The sequence below is a fragment of the Hyla sarda genome, chromosome 1, assembly GCF_029499605.1.
Source record: "Hyla sarda isolate aHylSar1 chromosome 1, aHylSar1.hap1, whole genome shotgun sequence".
In the NCBI taxonomy this organism is placed as follows: domain Eukaryota; kingdom Metazoa; phylum Chordata; class Amphibia; order Anura; family Hylidae; genus Hyla; species Hyla sarda.
The window spans coordinates 472,951,999-472,970,592 of NC_079189.1; the positions used below are offsets into that span (position 1 = coordinate 472,951,999).

Sequence of the window (18,594 nt, forward strand, 5' to 3'; positions counted from 1 at the left end):
CCCAATGGACCACCAGGGAGTAGTTAAAGGTACCTTTAACATCGGCGATTTAAAGGGTTAATAGTCGCCCACGGCGATTGCCGTATGTCAGCTATTAACGCTGGCTCTCAGCTACAAGAATCAGCTGAGGGCCAGCCGGTTTGACACGAGCTCGAGTCGGGAGCCTGCGCCATACCAGTTAACGGCACAAGGATGTGTATATACGCCCTTGGTCGTTAACCAGTTAAAGCATACCCGTCAGATCCCACAAAAAAAAATAAAAAATATAAACTGTTATGTTACTCAGTACCTCATCCTAATCATGTACATATAATTTTTATGTATCTATCACCCATTTCACTAAAAATAGCATATTAACATTGCTTACTGTCTTTTCCATCTTGTCAAAGGAAGGGGGCATGTCCCTCTCTTGCCTGTACTGTGATGACTCCTCCCCCTCCCTCACTCTGCTGACTCACTGGTCTGGGCAGGGAGCCTGGCTGTGGGACTCATCAGTGTCCCAGGAGGTATGGGCAACCCTAGTGGTGGGATTTTCAAAGGCAGTTTTCTTTAATAAAATGTGAACATCTTTTATAGAAGTATATAAGAAAATCTAGGGATGTCCCGATACTGGTTTATATCTGCCGGCAGGAGTCCCACCAGCAGGTATCACGAGGTGCGGAAAGGCGCCTGCACTCTCCGCTCCCAAGCTATGCAGTACGCTAAGCTGGGACCCGCATTAATCCTTTAGACGCCACAATCAAAGTTGATCGCGGCATCTAAAAGTCCTAAGATGTACTGCCGGTTAGCTCAGGGATGCAGATCGGAATCACCGCGGTGTAGTTCAGGCATGTCCTAATCAGCTGTGACGACAGCTGGAGGTCCCTTACCCTGCTCCGTGCGTCCGATCGTCGTCCTTTTACTGCTGCCAGCCATGGCAGGCATTAGTAAAGAAGCACCTATAACACTGATCACTGCTATCCTATGGCATAGCATTGATCAGTGTATGCAATCTATAGATTGCATGTAATAGTCCCCTAAGGGGACTAAAAAAATTTTTTGTATAAAACTAAATGTGAATAAACCTCTTCCCAATTAAAAAATAAGTATCACCCCGGTTTTCAAAAAACTGTAAATAAATTTAAAAATATATTTAAAAAAATTAAAAAATTAAAAAATAAAACACCTTTTCCCATTAAGGGTACATTCACATGAGCGGATCCGCATGCCCGGTGTACTTTCACACATCGCGGCCGCTCCCCCTGCTTCATGAGCAAGGCCGAGAGCAGTTGCGATGTGCGAGTACACTGCACACATCGCGGTGTGTCTGCTCATGGCGGCGTATTGCTGCTCCGAGCAGGCACATCTAAAGGCACTACGTAGCGTAGCGGTCCTTCAGCTGCGGATCATATATACGCGGTGGATCCGCCCGTGTGAACGCAACCTTAAAAAGGGGAAAAAGAAAAACCTGCCACATTACATTGAAAAAAGTATCAGTAATTGGTATCGGCGAGTACTTAAAAGGGGTACTCCGGTGGAAAACGTATTTTTTATTTATTTATTTTTTTTTTTTAAATCAACTGATGCCAGAAAGTTAAACAGATTTGTAAATTACTTCTTTAAAAAAAAGCTTAATCCTTCCAGTACTTATCAGCGGCTGTATACTACAGAGGAAATTCTTTTCTTTTTGGATTTCTTTTCCGTCACGACCACAGTGCTCTCTGCTGACACCTCTGTGCATGCCAGGAACTGTCCACAGCAGGAGAAATTCCCCATAGCAAACATATGCTGCTCTGGACAGTTCCTAAAATGGACTGAGGTGTCAGCAGAGAGCTCCCTTTAAGAAAAAGTATCAGTACTCGTACTCTGTCTTAAGAAAAAATGGTATCAGGACACCCCAAAGAAAAACTATTGTTTTGCCAAGATGTACAACATATAAAAAAGTTTTTATATCCGACAGCGCCCATTTAAAGGTTACCAGGACAACATGCAAACAGGAAGCCTAACCTGACCTCCTGAGGTTAGAGAATTAGAAGGGTTTACAGTAAGGACAAGCAAGCACATTCCAGGCAGCTATAAAAGATTCTACAGCCATATAATGATATCAGAGCTGATCTCGCACCTACAAACTCTCACACATTAAACAGTACATTCCACCCACCCACTCAGAGGAAATAAAAGGACTGATCTGCTGCCAGCTCCATGAAAAGAGAGATCCAGGAATAGGCCAACAGATAAACAACTGGCTCGTCACCTGAGAGATCACACCAAGGCCTCACCTCGTGTAATAGGTAAACTTACAAGAACATGTTATACCCTCACACACCACCATGTTTGTCTATAATGTCCAGCATAAAACCGAAGTAAACATGCTCATAAACACATTTCCACCTGCTATTCTACATGCATTTTAAGAGCCCACAAACAAACCTGTGTGTGAAGGCAGGCACTCTATTTTTGACTAGTTTGTGGTTTACTCCTAATTTTTATTTCTTAAAAGGGTTACTCCGCTGCTCAGCTTTTGGAACAAAATGTCATAGCCCTGCCCCCTCATGACATCACTCCCGCCCCCTCAATGCAAGTCTATGGGAGGGGGAGTGACGGCTGTCACGCCCCCTCCCATAGACTTGCATTGAGGGGGTAACCAAAGGGGTAACCCCTTTAATAGCCGCTATGAGCAGTTGTAGATTTCCAACAAACCTTGCTTCTTTTTCTTGTTTTCTTTAGAATAAATTCTCAAAAAAAAATAAAAAAAAATGATATTTATATATACATATATATATATATATATATATATATATATATATATAAAAATAATAATTCATACCCATTTCACTCCCCATAAACCCAATTTTTAAGTCGATATTTTTTTGGGTGAAATTTTGGCACATTTTATAATATGGCACAATTATGTAAATTTATTTGAGGGCAACGTGTAGGCTTAAAGGCCTTTGGATAGGGGATAAGATGTATAAAGCCGGAATACCCCCTTAAACAAAAAGTTTTGGTGAACAGAACTAAAATGGCTGGAGATGAAGAGTAAAAAATGTTCATTGCTTTCTTTATGCTATACCTGCCATTAGGTACCATGATCAGAAAAAGAAAATCCATTATTACATTCCCCTATAAAGGTGGCACTGTCTACATTTATGGTGGCCCTAGTCATTAGACCCTCAATAAGCACAGTATATAAAACTAAAACAGTGGTCTCCACACTGCGGACCTGTAGCTGTTGCAAAACTACAACCCCCAGCATGTTACATGATTCAGGGGATCAGTAGACTAGATCCTTTAGTTCACAAGGGATATTGTTGCTGCAAGTAAGCAGCTAGTTGTACAAAGACTGGTTGTGAATTCAGTGCTGATTATATACCAAAATGTGTGTGTAAAACCCCCCAAATTCATCTAATTGATTTCAAATGGTAAAAATATAAATTAAAAAAAAGCACATATGGCGTATATTTTCATCTGCATAGTTTAATCAATTGATGTGTTTATTGCCCGTAGCAACCAATCAGATCCCTTCTTTCATTTTTCAGAGGCCTTTTACAAAAAAGATTTTTTTTATGCTTACCGTAAAATCTCTCTCGGAGGATCCATTGGGGGACACAGAGACCGTGGGTATATCTTGCTGCCACTAGGCAACAAGAAAAGTCGGCCCCTCCCAGCAGGATATACCCCGCCTACTGACTCCGAGCTAATCAGTTTAGTCCCAAAGCAGTAGGAGAGGACCGACAGAGAAAGATACCAGCATGCATCCGAGGGAACCAGACAAAAAATAACGGAACACTACCCCTCAGACAGAAAACCAAACCATAGTAACCAAAAAAAAAAGCGTGGGTGCTGTGTCCTCCAACAAAGATTTTACGGTAAGCATAAAAAAAATTAAAATAAAAAAAAACTTCTCGGTCAGCTCCATTGGGGGACATAAAGACCGTGGGACGTACCAGAGCAGCCCCCAGGGTGGGAAAAATACCCAAAACAGAATGTGGCAGAAGACTGAGCCACTGCCCCCTGCAACACCTTGCGATCCAAACCAGCGTCCGGGGACGCAAAAGTGTGCACCTGGTAGAATCTGGTGAAGGTGTGCAAAGACGACCAAGTGGTGGCCTTGCAAGACCGAAGCCCTATTGCGTAGTGCCCAAGCAGCCCCAATGGAACACGGGGAATGTGCAGTCACCCGAAAGGGTGGGACCTTTTACTTACGATTTCGAGATGGCGGAACGGATCCACCACGAAATGGTCGCCTTGGAAGCCCCTTGCGACGACCCTCCGGAAAGGTGACGGAAAGAAGGATCCGGACAGCGCAAACCACATCCAGACAATGGAGTGAAAGCTCCTTGGCATTTGATAGAGCCAGACAGAAGGAAGGAAGAATGATCTCCTGGTTCACGTGAAAGGAGGAGAACACCTTGGGCAAGAAGGAGGGAGGCGGATATTAAAAAAAAAAAAAAAAACCTTGTCCTAGTGAAGGACCAAGAAGGAAGAGCGACAAGAGAGAGCCTCCAGCTCAGACACCCTCCTAATGGAGGTAATGGCAATGAGGAAGGAGACATTCCAGGAAAGAAAGCTAAGGAAAGCATCCCAAGGAGGTTAAAACTGAGCTTCCCTCAAAGCACCGAGCACTAGGTTGAGATCCCAAGGAGGGGTCGGAGACCTGTACGGCGGAGCCGCATAGGCCATGCCATGCAGGAAGGTGTGGATGTAAGGGTTGGAAGCCAACAGCCGCTGAAACAATAGAAAGAACCAAAACTTGACCTTTAAAAAGGGAACTGGCCAGGAGGCGCGGAAAGGAAAAGATAACCGGAGAGACGGACTGAGCCTCCCACCACCTGAAATAGGCCCGCCAAGTGTGGTTGCAAATCCTAGTGGAGGAAGGCTTACGTGCCCACAGCATGGTGCAAATCACCCCGGAAGAAAACCCAGGGCCCTCAGAACCGTGGTTTCAACCACCACGACATCAAATGCAGCAACAGTAAATTGGGGGCAGCAAAGAGAACCCAGGGAGAGCAGATTGGGGCAAACCGGAAGACACAGAGGTACGTCAGCGACCAGCCGAATTTCGTCAGCATACCACGCGCGTCTGGGGCCACCAGACTGGTGGAAACGCCCTCCGCCTTGAGTTTCCTCAGAAACCTGGGCAGGAGAGGCTGAGAGGAAAAGAGGTAGGGAAGACTGAAGGACGACCATGGAATTACAAGCGTGTCCACCACCAGAGGGTCGCGTGATTTTGCTACAAAAGGGGCTTTGCGTGCTTGGGTGGGCACCTGCTTGAAGGACGACCCGATGCAAAAGGACCGAACGGACTGAAAGGAAGCAGTCTTCCGACGGGGGTTGGAACGGCGGGGTTTGTTCTGTGGCAGCAGAGAGCTTTTACCTCACGTAGCTTTGGATATGATCTCATCCAGCAGTTTCCCAAAAAAGCCGAGAACCTGAGAAGGGCAACTCAGTGAGATTTCTTCAAAGCAGCATCTGCATCCCATCCTTCAGCCACATGGAGCAACAAATCGCAACAAAGTTACCTGAGGCAATGGCTGTACATCGTGCGGACTTCAAAGCAGCCGAACAGAGGAAATCCCCGGCCTGAGAGAGTTGATGAGCGACATCCGCCAGGTCCTCCTGAGGAGCGCCAGACAGGATGCCTTGGCGCAGCTGAGAAGCCAAAACCGAGATGGCCTTCGATACCCAGGAGGAAGCAAAGGTAGGTAACAAGGACAAACCTGCCGCTTCAAAAGGCAAACTTCGCAAAGTTCTTTATCTTCTTGTCTGCCGGATCCTTAAAAGGACACTGCATCCGCCAGAGGCAGAATAGTCGACTTGGACAGACGCAAAACCGGACGGATCAACCGGCGGCAGCATCAACCACTTGGAAATTAGATCCTGAGGGAAGGGAAACTGAACTTGTATCTTCTTGGTCCCCTGAAACAGTCTATCTGGATGCTTTCAAGCCACATCTAGCAAGGCGTCAAATTCAGTATGAGAGCTGAAAACCTTGGGGGGGGGGGGACGACGAGAGCGGTGAAAAGAAACTTCCGGATCATGATCCGAAGTTCTTGGGTCCTCTAGGTTAAACGTGTCCCTGATTTCTGACACCAAACTGTCCACCATATCAGACACGGCAGAGTGCTCCTCTTGATCCGAGGTGGCGTCCGACTAGTCATCTGCTAATTCCCCTGGAGAGTGGGAGCGTGCGGAGGTACTGGGGGTCAGGAGAAACTGAGAAGGACTCCCTGGGGGGGGGGGGGGGGGGGGGGCTCCAATGCCAAAACCACTGTCCTGGAGACCCTAGAAAGATCAGAGATCGACTGGGAAAGTGAGGAAACTCATTCTTGAGGGGGGGGGGGCAGATAACGCGCGTTCCAGGGGAGCATCCTGGGAAGCAAGTACAGGAGGGATGGAGTGTGTGGTGGAGCAGGCGGAGAAGGTGGATTCAGTGGAACCACTGGGCATTTAGCTCTTGCAGACCACACAAGTAGACGGTGACTAGGGCTGCGGCTGCCTGTCTGGGAGGAGGTTTCGGGTCTGGGGTCAGACATAGGAGCTAGTAAAAAGGGAGACAGCAAATAAAATGGAGCAATCTCACCCAGGTCCTGTGTCCCGCAGCTGGAGCTGAGAAGCAGGCTGAGCTGTCCTGAGGACTGGAGCTGAAGAGGCAGGCAGCTGAAGACAGATGGCCCGCAGAGGATGGAGGGGAAGGGGTGAGCTGCACAGACCCAGGAAGTGACCTCCACACCAGGATTGACCCCATTGGAGAAGGGGGAGGAGTACCGCAGATGAGCCCCCCAAAGCGCGCACAAGAAGACTACAGGCCAGTAGCAGATTGAGGGTGGGAGCCCCATCAGGATAGTGAGTGGGCGGAGCTAAATCCCAGACCAGGCCGCAGCCATGGCCTCAAGTAATTTCCCCCCCCCCCCCCCGTGCCCACTGCTCGCAAAGCGAAAGTAAAGTGCGGCCGGCCGAGCAATCGCATCCCTGCTGACAGGGACTGCGGTCGCACGCTGAAGAAACAAGAGTACAGGCTGCTGCGAGAAGAAAGCAGGGCTGGGGAGTGGGAGGGGGAGGGAAGTTGCCCCGCAATCCCCGACAGTGATCATAGTGAATCACTATCCCCATCCCCAAGAATGAAGAAAAATGCCCAGAAAAAGATACAGAGAATGAAGGAGGGATTGAGGAATATACTCACCCTGCATACAGCCACTCACCTAAGATGTCTTCGGCCAGTTATGGTCACCTGCATCATATCAGGAGACAGCGCGACGAGTAGGGAAGATGGGGGACCTGGACCCGGACCCAAGGTGCAACCCCAGGTGCTGGCTGTTGGTGGGAAGGGGTTAACTGTGCATATTATATGCCCCTTAGTCGCATATGGGGGAACAGGTAGCGCCATGCTTCTGAACCCCCCACCTAAAAAACAGTACAGAAAAGGAGAGAAAACCTAACTATAGGCCCTAGCTAGAAAATAAAAAAGATCAGGTCTGGAGAACTCCAGACATGTGTCTGCCTCCTACTGACAGTAAGCTAAAACTGATTAGCTCAGTCAGTAGGTGGGGTATAGCCTGCCAGTAGCAGGTGACTTTTTGTATGCCTAGTGTCAGCAAGATATACCCATGGTCTCTGTGTCCCCTAATGGAGCACAGCGAGAAAATAAAGAAATGATCTGATTGGTTGCTATGGGATTCTCAGCAACTTTTCCTCTGGAAAGTCATGATAAATCTTCCCCTTTATGTCTGCAGAACAGGCTCAAATACCAATGTGCTCTGCTGGTTTTGTTACATTAACCCTTCAGAGTGGTGACAAGGTGATTGTTGGGCTCACTTCTGTTTTTGGGCCCCTCCATAGAGCACAGCTAGACCTGACAATAGGGTCATTTGAGAAAGTCATATATAGCAGACAGTCATTAAGTTTGTACCATGTAAACATTTAGTTAGTAAACTGATACCAATGGCATCTTGAATAGGACCTTGTGGTATGACGACACAATGTAGCCATGTTACAGGGACAACAAACCTTAACACAAAGCACCACTGACAAACACATTGGTAACTGAAGTGTTCTGTTCTGGTATATCTGTAGCTAAGATACATGCCATCTGTACATTGTAACCACACTGTAGCCCAAATGTATCAATCTGCCTGGAACCAAGTTTGTCTGGAGTTGTCCTATAGTAGCCAATCAGGGCGAGGCTTTCACTTTACCACTTCTTTAACATATGAAAGCTGAACTGTAATTGGTTGCTTTGGGTAAGGCTGGGTTCACACAACGTTTTTGCAATACAGTTTTCGTATACGTTTTCAATTTGAAAACCGTACGGAAGCGTATTGAAAACCGTATGCATCAACTCTCCATTGTGAACCGTATGCCAAACAATGCATCAGGTTGTGTCCGTTTTGCATCCTGTACAGTTTTGTCAGTTTTTTTCCCGTACCCAAAACCGTAGCATGGTTTTTGGTCCAGTGAAAAACCGTATTGAAACGTATACATTTAAAAAAAAAAAAGGGAGTCAATGGGAACCGTACAGAACCGTCTGTGCGTACGGTTCCATCCAGTTTTCACCATATGGTTTTTTACTTTGCACAGTTTTTTTTCTTGGAATTTCAATCAAACAAGTGAAACTTTATTCATAATGGAATGAAAAGTTAAAAACTTACACTTTTTTCTTTAAAAATGGATGCAACCGGACATTTTTCAAACCGTATACGGATTAAAATTTGTACACGTTTTGACAGTTTAGTCAGGTTTTGAGGAATCCGTTTCTTATCAAAAACCTGATACGGGAAATGTATTGCAAAAACGTGGTGTGAACCCAGCCTAACACCAGACAGTTTTGGCTTCAGGCAGATTAAATCCAGCCCATGTGTGTCTAAAACATTTCACAAATTTCTCAAATTCCTTATGCAATTTTTCAAACACATTTATAAAATGTTACCTGAAAAAGCTGCACTGTCAATAGCCATTTTTGCAGTGTGTGTGTTTTTTTTTTTTATATTAGTGAAGACTACTGTTTCTAAGACAACTAATTCTCTATCCTGACACCTTGGGGAGTGCCGATCCACAAGAATCCTTTTTCCATTGTTGCATTGTCCCAACTATAGGCTATGGCAGTGTTTCCCAACCAGGGTGCCTCCAGCTGTTGAAAAACTACAACTCCCAGCATGTTGGGAGTTGTAGTTTTGCAACAGCTGGAGGCACCCTGGTTGGGAAACAGTGGGCTATAGTTTGAAGCTGGGTGCCCCTGCACACTTGGGTCAAATAATGATATATGTGTAATATTGATGAAGTGTAAATAGATTTTATTGTGCAGTCCTTATATACAATTATTTGTTATCGTTTTGGTTCCACCTGGACCTTCATCAGAACATACCGGACTGCTGAGGAGGAATGAGGAGAAATGAACGTAAACGGCCGAGCGCCATTCTGTAGGAGAATGTGGTGGTGACCTAGGTCACTGAAGCAGTACGGAGTGGGATTCCTACTTGTGCACCTCTCCGAAAGGGAGGGCCATATTGATTTGCTTTCATTTATCTGAAAACAGCAATGGCACTTAGATTATAAAAACAAAACAGTGAGGAGCACTAACTACTGCTTCGATCAGAGCTGCTTATATAATTTAACCCGCCTCCTTTTTGCTCACATAGCATCTTGTAAGGCCAGGAAATCAAAGACTCAATTCTCTCCGTACATTCCATCTATACGTGTGTACTGTAAATCATCAGCCCAGCACAGTGCCAGTCTGTTCAGGCCAGTGCCCTAGGTCATGGAATAGCAGCAGTATGCAGAGTAGGTTCTGCCCTGTGATTGGCCAGAAGAGTAAAGAAAGGAAGTCTTGAGTACTACTGTCAAACAGCCCAGATCTGATCTTGGCCACTGAAAATGGAGATTATGAGAATTAGCTGTGCACCATGGAGGAGGCTCTTAGCAGTTCAATAACAGCAGTTAGAGCCCAAATATCTCCTTGTCGCATTTCTGATGGGTCAAAATAACAAAACCATGCATTCTTGTGAAATTACAGGTATGTTTTATTTTCACACAGCCACAAAATATACTGCAGAAATTCCAAGGGTAGCCTCAGATTTCTGCAGCATATCTGGACATTCCAGACCACATTAGTATTCAACCCCACAGATGCTGATAAGCCTCATTCAATTAGCTTATCAGCATTTCAATGAATGTGCTTGAAATAAGCTACATGTAACTTATTCTGGCATACTCAAAATGCAGAAATACTAGGTATTAATACTAGGGATCGATTATCGGATTGGCCGATATTCAGGATTTTGTAAGTTATCGGTATCGGCATCTAACCTTGCCGATAATGCGTCCAGCACGTGAGCCCCCAAGCTGTTGTGAAGTCTCGCTGCTCCACAGGGCAAAACAAGGCGTGCGCACTAGGCGCACAAATCGCGGGACTTCTGGAGAGGAGCTGAAGTCTCGGCCCTGAAGTAGTGCTGTCTGGAGGAGTGGCTTCAGTCAGTTCCATGTTCTGACCAAGTCTGCTCTGCCGCTTGTGTGCCAGCCCAGTTGGATCCAGGGGCGGACTGACCGGCTGGGAAAAGGGCCCGCTGTCCACCGCCTGTCACATTAAAACATATATATATTTTTTTAATTGCCCACGACACCTGGGCCTGGAGAACGGTGCTGTTGGCTGCTGTTTTGCATCTCCCACACAGCCACGGCAGCCCTGTAAGAGAACCACAGTGGCTGCCTGGGAGAGGCGCTTTGAACTCCAACGCTTAGATCATGGGGGTGACGTGACCTCACGTCTAAGCGCAGCAGCGCCACGTCGGAGTTCACTGTGCCACCAATCAGTGCGCCCACCGCCCTACTCTCTCTCTCTCGTAGAGGGCCCCCACTTGTCCTCAGTGTACAGGGCCCCCGCTTGTCCTCAGTGTACAGGGCCCCCGCTTGTCCTCAGTGTATTTGTTGTATTTGACCATATCACCATTGTTTTGCTGCAATCTGACTGGTATGTTTCTGTATTATGTTTATTTACTAATGAAAAAAAAAGATTTACAAAAAAAAAAAGCTAAACATTAACAATAAACATTTTCATTTAACAGCAGATTTGTGTAGAAATTTTTTTTTCACAAAAATTAGAATGCACGGAATATCGGTATAAGTTATCGGCTATCAGCCTGAAATTTCACAGGTTATCGGCTCTAAAAAAAAAAAATATCAATAACGGTCGATCCCTAATTAATATAGCCTAATAAGGAATATCAATAGCTCTGCAAAAAGTGTCCATGTTGCCCTGCTGCAACATGAATACTTATAGTTATGTGCACATATTTTTGTACCGTATTTCCCAGCTATGAAGCAAATTTTTTTAGAAAAAATAAATAAATAAGTTGTGTGTGTTGAATTTGAGTTGTTAATAAAATCATCGTTTTTGGCCACACATCACCCTGTGTAAACAGGAGATGTTTAGCAGATAATGATTGGAGCTTGTTATCTGGGAGGAATCAGCCTAAAAAGGACCAAGCGCACCTTCCCCAAAATACGTGCTGAAAAATTTATGTATTTCAGGGTACATTTTCCAACATATCAGAATAAATTACATCTCAAATACTGTGTGAGTCAAAGCAAGTCAAAAATGGAAAATTACGATTGGCTAAATGTGGCTAAACTCCGCCCATGACCGCAATAAAAACAAAGTCAAGACAGTCAAACCCATGACAGAAAACTGGGACTACACAATTTCTTCAACCATTGTTTTTTACTGTGCATCCTCTGCTATTGTATAATTACAGTGTCTGCAGCTACCCTTAGGTACTGTATGTTCACATGGGCAATATCCATACCTTTGTGAAGCACTGCGATGTGGCTTTTGATGAGCCAGTCAGTGTGTGTGTGTGTGTGTGTGTGTGTGTGTGTGTGTGTGTGTGTGTGTGTGTGTGTGTCCATTTTAGCATTAACAGCCGTGTGGGCTTTGCCCATGTGAACATATGCTCAGGCCAGTGTTTCCCAACCAGTGTGCCTCCAGCTGTGGCAAAACTACAACTCCTAGCATGCCCGGACAGCCATGCTTGGAGTTGTAGTTTTGCCACAGCTGGAGGCACACTGGTTGGGAAACACTGTCTTAGGCTATCACCAGTATCAGGCTAAAAGCTTTCACCCTTTAACATGACCCTATTGAGGAGTATACTCCAATCTGTTACTTAAAGGGGTACTCCTGTGGAAAACTTTTTTTTTAAATGAACTGGTGCCAGAAAGTTAAACAGATTTGTAAATTACTTCTATTAAAAAATCTTAATCCTTCCAGTAATTTTTATGGGCTGTATACTAAAGAGGAAGTGCTTTTCTTTTTAGATCTCTCTTCTGCCAGGACCACAGTGCTCACGGCTGACCTCTGCTGTCCATAGCAGCATATGTTTGATGTGGGGATTTTCTGCTCTGGACAGTTCCTAAAATGGACAGCAGAGAGCACTGTGAACGTGAGAAGAGAAATAAAAAAAGAAAAGCATTTCCTCTGTAGTATACAGTCCCTAAAAAGTACTGGAAGGATTAAGATTTTAATAGAAGTAATTAACAAATCTGTTTATCTTTCTGGCACAAGTTGATAAAAAATAAATAAATAAAAAGGTTTTCCACTGGAGTACCCCTTTAACAACCCAGGGATGTGGAATTCCTATCGCCCGACGCCCGAGACATGCAGTTCCGGGCGCCGGGCGATAGCAATTCGACATCCCTAGGTTGTTAAAGGGGTACTCCAATGGAAAACTTTATTTTTTTTTATTTATTTTTTTTATCAACTTGTGCCCGGCGGTGCTCAGCAGTCAGTATGGAGCGGGCTCCAGACTTCTGCCCGCTCTATACTCTGCAGCCTTAACCTCTGCTTCCCTGGTGTCTGTGGCTCTGTCATTGATAGAGTCTGGCTGGACTAGGCTCTATCAATGGATAACAGAGCACACAGATCAATGGAGTTCAATACAACTCTATTGATCTTTTTGAAGAATCTAATGATTTCTCCTAAAAGTCTAATAAAGTGAATAAAAAAAATTTTCATAAAAGTTTCAAAAAGACACACATGTTAAAAGTTCAAATAACCCCCTTTTCCGATGTAAAAAACATGTAAAATTAATAATAAAATATATTTAGTATCGCTGTGTGCGTAATTGTATGAACTATTAAAATATAACAATGACGTAAAAAAAAAAAAAAAAAAAAAAATAAAAACACAGAATGCCAATTTTTCTAAATATCCCAGAAAAAAAAAAAGTTAAAAAGCGATTAAAAAGTCAGACCAATACCAAAGTGGTACTGATGCAAAAAACAGATTATGGTGCAAAAAATGAGCCCTCATACAGCCTGGTATGCAACATTTTTCTTTTTTTTTTTTTTTTTTTTAAAGCTACAGGTAAAAAAAAATTAAAAAAGTTCTGAATTTTTTTAAATTAGTAAAACATGACGGAAACTATTCAAATCTGGTATTGCTGTAATCAGACCGGCCTAAAGTATCAAAATAACATATTGTCTCACCCACAAGGTAAATGGCATAGAAAAGAAAACCACCAAATTTGCTAAATTATCTTTTCCCGATTATTATCAAATTTCAACGATTATATATTTTTTTGGTTCGGAGAACATGTTATTGAAAAATGTAAAGGTATCATTGTAAAAAGGTAGTTATGGCTATTATAGGGCGAGGAGGAAAAAATGAGAGTGTAAAAGCGAAAATTGGCGCGAACAAGTGGATCGTCATGAGGGACAAGTAGATTTTGCTCCATTTTAGTCCCGTGGACAAGTAGTTTTTTTATTACATTTCCACACCCCTGCAAGCACAGGTTGGGGGCCACAACTGGAGGAGGCTGAAAATAGTACGCCAGTCCTGACTCCATATTCCTAGGGGGAGATTTATCAAAACCTGCGCAAAGGAAAAGTTGCCCAGTTGCCCATAGCAACCAATCAGATCTCTTCTTTCATTTTCCAGAGGCCTTGTTAAGAAATGAAAGAAGCAAGCTGATTGGTTGCTATGGGCAACTTTTCCTCTGGACAGTTTTAATAGTAACAATGTCCACTGTTCCTGGACAGTAGTCTCCAAACGGTGGACCTTTAGATATTGCAAAACTACAACTCCCAGCATGCCCTGGCAGCCAAAGACTGTAGAGAAGTGGTCTCCAAATTAGCCCATCAGATGTTACAAGACTAATATTTCCATTATACCCAAACAGCTTTTAGCTGTCCAGGCATGCTGGGAGTTGTAGTTTAGCAAGGTCTGGAGGTTACATGCCAGCGCCAGGTCAGGTGACACACATTAGGTGCCATGGGAGGGCAGTGCCACCAGTGACTGGCAGCTATACACGACTCACCTTCCTTCACATCTGCATGCACCAGGGCAGTAATGTCCATCTGCGGAGAGACACATAAGGTCAGGGCCGAGGTACAATGACGGATATCCTTGTTCCCGGTGTGAACAGGCAGCTTATTTACCTAGAGGGCAGCGCAGGGTCACCAAGGAGGCAGCAGCTTAGTACATACAGGGGAGCTGGGTCTTCTCCATGGCTGACAGGTAGGCAGGGGCATCAGGACGTGTAGCAGGGCAGCGGGGGGTGGTCGGTGATCGGTGCCGGGTGACTCATAGTGCGGGGGGAGAGGAGGGGCCGGAGGGTCAGGGTACAGCAGCAGGGTTTAGCTTAGTAAATCCCACGTGACGAGCCCGGAGCTGAGGGGATCATGGGGGCAATTGTGCCCGAGGGAGAACCAAGCTCCTGGATCCTACACAGACCCCACACAGAGGGCTGATCTTAGACACTTCCTGTCACGTGATAAGCCATTTTAAATAACCATGGAGAAAGTAGAGTTGTCATACCGCCACCTGCTGGCGGCCCGTGTATTATTACTGTGTGTGTCATGTGATGGATTCATCTCATAGCGGGACACCACCCTGACATTACCGTGTGTTACAGGCTCAAGGAGCCCCCAGAAATACTGAGGGGGTCAGCCATAGTGCACACTCAGGTCACAGAGCACCCCATGTTTGGGCCACAGTCATGACAAGTAAGGTGGATTGATAACATCATGCCTGTCCTTATTTACACAGTACAGTGGTCCCTCAACATACGATGGTAATCCGTTCCAAATGAACCATCGTTTGTTGAAACCATCGTATGTTGAGGGATCCTTGCAATGTAAAGTATAGGACAGTGGTCTACAACCTGCGGACCTCCAGATGTTGCAAAACTACAACACCCAGCATGCCCGGACAGCCGTTGGCTGTCCGGGCATGCTGGGAGTTGTAGTTTTGCAACATCTGGCGGTCCGCAGTTTGAAGACCACTGGTATTGGAGGTTATACTCACGTGTCCCCGCCGCTCTGGACCGTCACCGCTGCCCAGGATGTCGCCTTCCATTGCTGTCGCCGCATCCCCGGGGTGTCCCCGATGCTCCAGCAAGGCCTCTGCTTCCCCAGCTTCCTCGCTCTCCGTCGCCGCCATCACGTCGTTACGCACGTCGCTCCTATTGGATGACGGGACGGCGTGCGCAGCGACGTGACGACGTCGATGGAGAGCGCCGACGAAGCAGGGGGTCCCAAAGAGGACGCGCCAGAGCCCCGAGGACAGGTAAGTGATCGTCAGCGGAGCACACGGGGCACCGTATACGGCTATCCGGTGGCGGCTGAAGCAGTCTGCACTGCCGGACAGCCGTTTATGCGACGGCCCCGACATACAAAAGCATCGTATGTTGATGCTGCCTTCAACATGCGATGACCTCTGAGAGTCCATCATATGTTGAAATGATTGTATGTCAGAGCCATCGTAGGTCGGGGGATCACTGTATTATTTGCACAATATATATATATATATATATATATATATATATATATATATATATATATTTTTTTTTTTTTTTATTTATTTTTTTTTTATTACATATACACACAGTTAAAGGAAATGATGGAATACATCAGGAGATAGATCAATGTTTCCCAACCAGTGTGCCTCCAGCTATTGTAAAACTACTACTCCCAGCATTGTAGTTTCTGGATTGGCTCCATTGGGGGACACAGACCATGGGTATATGCTGCTGCCACTAGTAGGCAGACACTAGGCAACAAGAAAAGTCTGCCCCTCCCAGCAGGATATACCTGCCCGCAGGCACCTGAGCTAATCAGTTTTAGCTTAGTGTCAGTAGGAAGCAGACATAGGTCTGGAGTCACTTATTTTTCTTATTTTTGAGTTTAGGCATGTATTCAATCATGGCAGTAAATATTGGAACCCCTACATTTTTTCTAGAAAATTAAGTATTTCTCACAGAAACACATGTTTATTCCCTTTGTGCGTATTGAAACTAAGCCAAAAAGGGAGGAAAAAAAGCAAATTTTACATAATGATAATGTCCCACCAAACTCCAAAAATGGTCTGGACAAAATTATTGGCACCCTTTCAAAATTGTGGAAAAATAAGATTGTTTCAAGCATGTGATGCTCCTTTAACCCCTTAATGACTGAGGGCATACCCATACGCCCCCGTTCTTAAGGACTGAGGGTGTATGGGTACGCCTGTGGGAATTCCGGTCCCCGCCACTAGCCGGTCGGGGACCGGACCGGGATGCCTGCTGAAATCATTCAGCAGGCATCCCGGCACATCGGTGAGGGGGGTCCTGAGACCCCCCATGTCGGAGATCGCCGCAAATTGCAGGTGAATTCCGAACAGCGATCTGCGGCAATTCCGGGTCATTCCGGGTGACCCGAAAAATAAGGGGGATCGGGAGTGTCTAAGAAACCCAAGATCCCCCTAAAGGGATAGGAGTGGGGTGGCAAGGGCGCCACCCCTCCTGTCCCTGCTATTGGTCAGTCAGAAGCGAATGACCAAAAGCAGATTGGGGACGGAGGGGGGGGGGGTTAAAATTCGGTTCCCCCGTTCTGCCCATCCACAGTAGTCTGGGCAGAACGGGGGGAAGTGGCGGCAGCAGGCAGCGATGACGTGTGGCGTGCTGCCGATTACGGATGGCGGTGAGTTGCTTGGCAACATCTGGAGGGCTACAGTTTGGAGACCACTAGTGGACCTCCAGATGTTGCAAAACTACAACTCCCAGCATGCCCAGACAGCTGTTTGCTGTTTGGGCATGCTGGGATTTGTAGTTTTGCAACAGCTGGAGCGCTACAGTTTGCAGATCACCGTGCAGTGGTCTCTAAACTGTGGCCCTCTAGATCTTGCAAAACTAAAAATTCTCAGCATGCCCACACAGCAGTTTGCTGTCTGGGCATGCTGGGATTTGTAGTTTTGCAACATCTGGAGGGCCACAGTGTGGAGATAACTATGCGTTGGTTTCTAAACCGTGGCCCTCTAAATCTTTTAAAACTACAAGGATGCACGAACAGCAATCGGCTGTCTCGCCATGCTGAGAGTTGTAGTTGCGTATCTCCAGCTGTTGTATAACTACATCTCTCAGCATGCCCTTCGGTGATCAGTACATGCTGGGAGTCGTAGTTTTGCAACAGCTGGAAGCACACTGATTGGAAAATACTGAGTTAGGTAAGAGAACCTAACTGAAGGTTTTCCAACCAGTGTGCCTCCAGCTGTTGCAAAAGTACAACTCCAAGCATGCACCAGTGCATGTTGGGAGTTGTAGTTTTGCAACAGCTGGAGGTTTGCCGCCCCCACATGTGAATGTGCAGGGTACATTCACAAGCGGGTTTACAGTGAGTTTCCTGCTTCAAGTTTGAGGTGCGGCAAATTTTACGCCGCAGCTCAACCTCCTAGCGGGAAACTCACCGTACACCCCGCCTGTCTGAATGTACCCTAAAAGCACTACACTACACTAACACATAATAAAGGGTAAAACACTACATATACACCCCCTTACACTGTCCCCCCAATAAAAATGAAAAACGTATCGTACGGCAGTGTTTCCAAAACAGAGCCTCCAGCTGTTGCAAAACAACAACTCCCAGCATTTCCGGGCAGACACTGACTGTCCAGGCATGCTGGGAGATTAGCAACAGCTGGAGACACCCTGTTTGGGAATCACTGGCATAGAATACCCCTAAGTCCACCCCTATGCAATCCCTAATTTAGTCCTCAAATGCGCATGGCGCTCTCTCATTTCGGAGGCCTGTCGTATTTCAAGGAAACAGTTTAGGGCCACATATGGGGTATTTCGGTACTTGGGAGCAATTGCGTTACAAATTTTGGGGGGCTTTTTCTGCCCCATACTTTTTATTTTCACAAGAGGTAAAAGGGAAAAAAGACCCCCAAAATTTGTAACGATCGGTGCCGCACACTATTAGCCCAGGGTCCTGGCTATCATTAGCTGCCGGTACCATCACGGCGTGACCCCGCGTTATATTCCGGGACCGGGTGCAGGGTGTACAGGTATGCCCTGCGTCCTTAAGAGGTTAACACCCCACAGGTGTTTGACGAATTTTCATTAAAGTTGGATGGGGAAAAAAAATAAAAAATGTTTTAACTAAAATGCTGGTGTTACCCTAAATGTTTCATTTTCACAAGGGAAAATAGGATAAAAAGCCCCCCAAAATTTGTAACCCCATTTCTTCTGAGTAAGAACATACCCCATATGTGGATGTAAAGTGCTCTGCGGGCGAACTACAATGCTCAGAAGAGAAGGAGCGCCATTGGGCTTTTGAAGAGAAAATTTGTCCGGAATTGAAGGCCATGTG

The 18,594-nt window shown here is 45.7% G+C and overlaps 1 protein-coding gene and 1 long non-coding RNA gene across 2 annotated transcripts in view; one reads left to right on the forward strand and one right to left on the reverse strand.

Moving 5' to 3' along the window:
• The window catches only part of WSB2 (WD repeat and SOCS box containing 2), a 33,326-nt gene extending 18,580 nt beyond the window's left edge, over nt 1-14,746 (reverse strand). The window contains exons 1-2 of the mRNA XM_056537154.1: nt 14,407-14,746; nt 14,286-14,325 (exon numbers count right to left, since the gene is read on the reverse strand). Coding sequence (XP_056393129.1) covers nt 14,286-14,325 — 40 coding nt within the window. The 5' untranslated portion in view covers nt 14,407-14,746. The remainder of the gene's footprint in view (nt 1-14,285; nt 14,326-14,406) is intronic.
• A 102-nt stretch (nt 14,747-14,848) lies between these two features.
• The window catches only part of LOC130285575 (uncharacterized), a 38,728-nt gene continuing 34,982 nt past the window's right edge, over nt 14,849-18,594 (forward strand). Inside the window, exon 1 of the long non-coding RNA XR_008847387.1 lies at nt 14,849-14,973. This is a non-coding gene — a long non-coding RNA (uncharacterized LOC130285575). The remainder of the gene's footprint in view (nt 14,974-18,594) is intronic.